The sequence below is a fragment of the Otolemur garnettii genome, unplaced genomic scaffold (genome assembly GCF_000181295.1).
Source record: "Otolemur garnettii isolate 467f Iridium unplaced genomic scaffold, OtoGar3 scaffold00065, whole genome shotgun sequence".
NCBI classification, from domain to species: domain Eukaryota; kingdom Metazoa; phylum Chordata; class Mammalia; order Primates; family Galagidae; genus Otolemur; species Otolemur garnettii.
In genome coordinates, this window is record NW_003852460.1 from 7,161,225 (window position 1) to 7,166,863 (window position 5,639).

At 46.8% G+C, this 5,639-nt stretch overlaps 1 protein-coding gene across 2 annotated transcripts in view; it reads left to right on the forward strand.

Annotated features, from left to right (window-relative positions):
* The window catches only part of LOC100952101 (protein Shroom2), a 67,239-nt gene that overhangs the window by 17,190 nt on the left and 44,410 nt on the right, over positions 1-5,639 (forward strand). For both annotated transcript variants that reach the window (XM_023515051.1, XM_023515050.1), the window contains one exon: positions 1,097-1,194. In XM_023515051.1, the coding sequence (XP_023370819.1) occupies positions 1,097-1,194 (98 nt within the window). The remainder of the gene's footprint in view (positions 1-1,096; positions 1,195-5,639) is intronic.

Sequence of the window (5,639 nt, forward strand, 5' to 3'; positions counted from 1 at the left end):
CAAATTTTTTTTTTTTTTGAGACAGAGTCTCACTATGTCGCACTCAGTAGAGTGCTATGGCGTCACAGCTCACAGCAACTTCAAACTCTTGGGCTCAAGTAATTCTCTTGCCTCAGCCTCCTGAGTAGCTGGGACCACAGGCACCCACCACAATGCCCAGCCACTTTTTTGTTGGTTGCAGTTGTTGTTTAGCAGGCCCAGGCCAGGGGTTGAACCCACCGCCTTCGGTGTATATGGTTGGTGCCCTACTCACTGAGCTATGGGCGTTGAGCCTATTTACAAATATTTTTAAAAATTGCTCTGAAGCAAAATATATTTAAAATGCATTTAACCACTTCACCTTTTTTTGGTGAGAGTTAGCATCCAGTTTTCTAGAAAACTCCATATTCTTAGCCATACTTCAGAGTCACCAGTCTCTCACCTTCTTTCTGCTTTTTTTGCCTGTTACATCTGATTTTGTAACTTAATTTCTTATTTCAAAGAAAAAGAAATTCTGCAGTAACAGATGCAATTTCTTCAAACAAACAAAAATCCAAACCAGTAGTAGATTTGGTATAAGATATAATAATACCTAACATGAACACGAGAAGAAAGCTGCCAGCTTGCTTTGTGGCACCCTAGCCCTGATAACCCATGTAGACCCTGCAAGCATTTATTTCTGCAGTCAGTCTGGCTTGTGGACGATTCAGCATGACCTCCAAGAATTCCATGTCTGCCCCATCAGGAGCAGAGAATCCCACACTCTGACAAGTCCTAGGGCTTGAGGCTTCACTGCCTGATCTGTAACCAGCTGTACTTTCTTTTATTTCTTTTGGCCAATTGTGGCACACAGTTACAGCTTCACATAGGAGATCTGTTTCCTGCCCAGAATAGAAGTGGTGGGTGGCGGGGTCTTAGTTCAAATGCTTCAATGAAACGCTTTGTAGAGCTGAATTGGCAAGGCTCTCCACCAAGTCCTGGGATGGACAGCAGGCAGCGTCACTGATGTCGTGGTATGGGCGTGCAAGGCGAACCCACAAATGAGGGCTTTCATAATGACAGACGTCCTGAGGAGAGCTGCTTGATGACTTGATGTCTGTTGTGCTGTCCCTTGCAGGAAGCTTCTGTCGAACCACGAAGGCAGGCGGAGGACCCCAGGGAGTGCAGAGAACCTCCCTCTGCAGTCTGTGCTGAGGAGGGACAGTCTACTTTGAGGTGGGTGAAATTAGGACTTGGGGTTACTAAAAAGGTATTTTGGGGCGGGCTTCATTATGGTGGGTGAACGCTCAGTGAATATGGCCAGACGTCTGGTTTTTGCCAAGCCCGAGTCACTGCTAACTGCATGGTTTCCAGCATCCCCCGTGCCCTGGAATTTTGAGCAGAGCCTGTGCACCCCACGTACCCCACATCCCTGCCTAAAAAGAGCGTCCTAAAGGCGGAGACGCCTTCTAACACCATGGTGACATTTTTGGTTCTTAAAATGGCTGCTGTGTGTTCCTGACAGTGAGACTCTTTATGGAAACACAAATGAGAAGTTCGGTTTAAGCTGCTTGAACCGAGTCTTTGTCCCGGGCACCTGGCTGAAGGGGAGCTTTGGCCACCTAGCACACAGCTGTTTCTGGCCCATGGTCCTGGAAGTACAGTTGCCTCTAAGGCCTGTCAGTCAGAAAGGAACAGGCAAACCTTCCTAAATTGGACTTAGCTAATGAGTTTATTTTGAGGTTTGAAATAGAAATCAAGTCGGTTGGCTCCCAGGCGGCAGCTGTGGTGGACTGCAGCCATAATTCAAAAATGGGCACAGTAGCTGTTTCACTGTGGTGTGCGTGGGGTTTAGATTAACTACAAGGAAGGCAGGAGAAGAAAGTGTACATCTCTGCAGAAGACGTGTCACCTTATTTCAAAAGGCCCGGTGAAGGGGTGGAACCAAGTGCACAAGACACGGTTCCAGGTGCAGATTTTTCTGTTGCCCTAAGAACCTTGTGTGACTGGTGTACCATTCAAATCAAACACTGACCTCAAAACTCAAGGTTCTGTTGTAGAAATCACCACTTTAAATGTTTGCTTTGAAGAACCTGGTGTAATGGGGTCTGATTTCATTTGGCTTTGAGCTGAGTGCTATTAGCCTTAAATAAGAGTATCAAATATTTATGTGGCTCTGAGGCAACAGGACTGATACTATGTGTGTGTGTGCTTGTGTAAGAAGTCTCTGCAATTACTTAATGGTCTTCATGGCTAAAACAAAGAACCCTTGGGTAGGAAAGGCCCATGAATAATCCACCTACAGAATTTAGCCGTGTCTAAGAAGCACAATTACAGCTTTATTACTGTGGATTCTGAATGAGTCACGTGCTGAGTGCCAGCTGTGGTCTGTCTTCAAAGCCGGCTTCCCGGCACTGCTACCATCGTGAGGGCAGCTGTGCAGAGCATGTGAGCCTGGCACTCGGGGCTCTGCCACGCAGGCCCTTGCTCTGCCTGGGCTGCAAGCACTGAGGCTGTGTAGACGGCAGCATGGTGGCCAGAGTGTAGCTATAGAGGGGGTTGCCATGAGCAGCTCTCGTGTGCGTGCTGTGTGAGTGAATGTCACTGTCAGTACTGAAAGCCCAAGAAGCAAGGGGTGGAGCCAGCTCTCCATTTGTCATGGGTGTACAACCATGCTGAAGAAATTGGTTCCAGAAGCTCTCCGCTTCTGAGCTACAAACCCAGCAATTTTCAGAATTGTTTATGTGCTTTTAACAGGGGAGAGGCTCAATGAAATTGTAGAAGATGCATGTTGGAAAGTGGTTTTCAACTTTTTCCAGAGACTATTTAGTGTTTGAAGGATCTGCAAGAAAGAATAATATACTTAAAAAGTTTAATTTGGGAGTAATAGAAATGAAAGTTCAAGCAAAGGGTTATCTTTTACCCACCAAAAGCAAAATCTGTGATACAATGTTCTGCATAAGTTTAGAGCAATGTAAACATATCTGTGCAAATAATATAAATGACTGATCTCCTCATCGGCATATGATAATAAAACGTGTTTGCTGTTGTATTCTGTTTGGGCAACAGAAGAATGTTGGAATAGGAGTTGTTTTTGTTGGTTGTACTTGCAGATCAACCAGAGAGAAAATGTTTTGTGAAGTTGAAGATCCCATGTTACATAAGAAGGCAAGGAGGGCAGCGATTCTGCCCCAAAAGGACCTCAGTGCAGAAGGAAAGGAAAGACTCAAATACTTAGGATTGAAGTGATGGCACATATTTATAATTTTGTTTTTAAGTTATGTTGTGCTTCGGGAGCTTGGAGGAGAGAGAGCCAGGTGACTTCTGGCTGGGTCACAGGCAAAGCAGATAGTGTTTGAGTTCAAGACAGCCTGAATCCAAGGATGCAGATCCAGTAGTTTGCCTCGGTCTGGTTTTTCCTGTCCTGGGCAGCCCACCTGCCCTGCTCAGATCATCTCACCCTCTGCCCCACACAGTCCCACAATCCCCTGCACCAGACCCACCACCTCACTCCTGAGTAGTAGGGTCTGCCCCTTGCAAAGGCTCTCACACACTGACCTGAGATCCCTCGATCACTGGGTCTATCTGTTTCCTGGGGCCAACATGATAAATTGCCACAGACAGTGGCTAAAACTACCGAAATGTGTTTTTTCACAGTCCAGAGGCTGGAAGTCTGAGATCAAGGTCCTGGCAGGGCTGGGTCCCCCTGAGGCCTCTGTTCTTCAGATGCAGACGCTGTCTTCTCCTGTCCTTACGTGGTCGTCTCTCTGTGCATGTCTGTGTCCTCTTCTCCTCTTAGAAACACACAGTTCCTCTTGGGTTGGGGCCTCTCCAACTGCCTCATTTTGCCTTAATGACTTCTGTTTTTGTTTTTGTTTTTTTTTGCAGTTTTTGGCCAGGGCTGGGTTTGAACCCACCATCTCCCGTATATGGGGCTGGCGCCCTACTCCTTAAGCCACAGGTGCTGCCACCTTAATGACTTCTTTAAATACTTTGTCTCCAAATCCCGTCACTGGGGGGTTAAAGCTTTGACATACTGAATTTTACATGTCCGTCCATAACAGTGGGGGGAAGGTCCCTGTTTCTCCCTCTCCCTTTGTGTTAGCTAACTCTGTTTGCTATGTCAACTCTCTCAGAAATTGTCATGCCATCTTTGTGCTGATGAGCTTTTACATTCACAACTGGCATGAAAACCCCTAAAATGAAGGGAAGAGGGGAGCTGCCACCATGTGGGCAGCACAGAAGAGGAGCATTTGGCAAAACCTGTCTTGGGGGCTTTTTTTGCAGTGTAATATAAGGTGTAAACCTTACGATTGCACACACCTTCTGGTTCAGTAATTCCACTTTTAAGACTTTACCTTCTAAATGGATGTCCACCCCTAAACAGTGGTGTCCTCTGCAGACTAGGACAAGGGACAAGGGGTGTGTGTGTGTGGGGGGGTGTTGGCTCTTGTAGTCACATTACACAAGTATTTGCCACAACTTCACCTGTCCTCATTGCCTGCTAGACTGGAATGATGGTTCCTAAAAGACCAGGATTTTACTTCTCATTCCTCAACACCCTGTACCTGGCACAATTCCTGCACAGGTTAGGTGCTTAATGAGTTGTTGGTTGGATGGATGACTGACAAATGGAAGTATGAATGGATAAATAGACAGGTGGATGGATGAGAGAGAGAGGCGAGTGGGTAACTAAATGGATAAGCATGTGGATGGTTGCATGTGTGTGAGGATGGATGGATATTACATGGATGGGTGATGGACGGATGGAAAGAAGGGTATGTGGAGAGTTGGGTGTGTAGATAGAGGGATGGTTGCAGGGAAAGATATGTGGATAGTTGTGTGTGTGCATGAATTGATGGATGGATGGAAGGGTACCTGGATAATTACATGGGTGTGTATATGATGAATGGTTGACTAGAAAGACACGTGGATAGTTGTATGAGTGCGTGAATGGATGGTTGGTTGTAGCGGTACATGGATGGATGGAAGGGTACATAGACAATTGCATGGGTATGTGGGTGGATGGATGGCAGGTAGGTAGGAGGGTATGCGGATAGTTGCATGTATGGATAAATGGAAGGGTACGTGGATAGTTGCCTAGGTGGATGGATGGATGTAAGGGTATGTGGATCATTGCATGGACAGTTGCATGAATGATTGGAAGGATGGGAGGGTACATGGTTAGTTGCATGGGTGGGAGGGTGGCTGAATGGCTGGTTGGAAGGGTACATGGCTGGTGGCATGGGCATGTGAATGGATGGATGGGTAGGTGGAAGGGTATCTGGACACTTGCATGGATGGAAGGATGGATGGATAGAAGGGTGCATGGTTAGTTGCATGGATGGGAAGGTAGATGAATGGATGGTTGGAAGGGTACATGGCTACTGGTATGGGCATGTGAATGGATGGAAGGATATGTGGATAGTTGCATGGATGGATGGGTGGTATGTGGCTATTGGCATGGGTGTGTGGATGGATAGATGGACAGATGGTTGGAAGAGTATGTAGATAATTGTATTGGTGCATGGACAGGCATGTGGACTGTTGGATAGAAGGAAGGGTGGGAAGATGGGTGGATAGGTGGATGGGCATATAGTTAGAAGCATGGGGGCGGCGCCTGTGGCTCAAAGGAGTAAGGCACCAACCCCATATGCTGGAGGTGGCAGGTTCAAACCCAG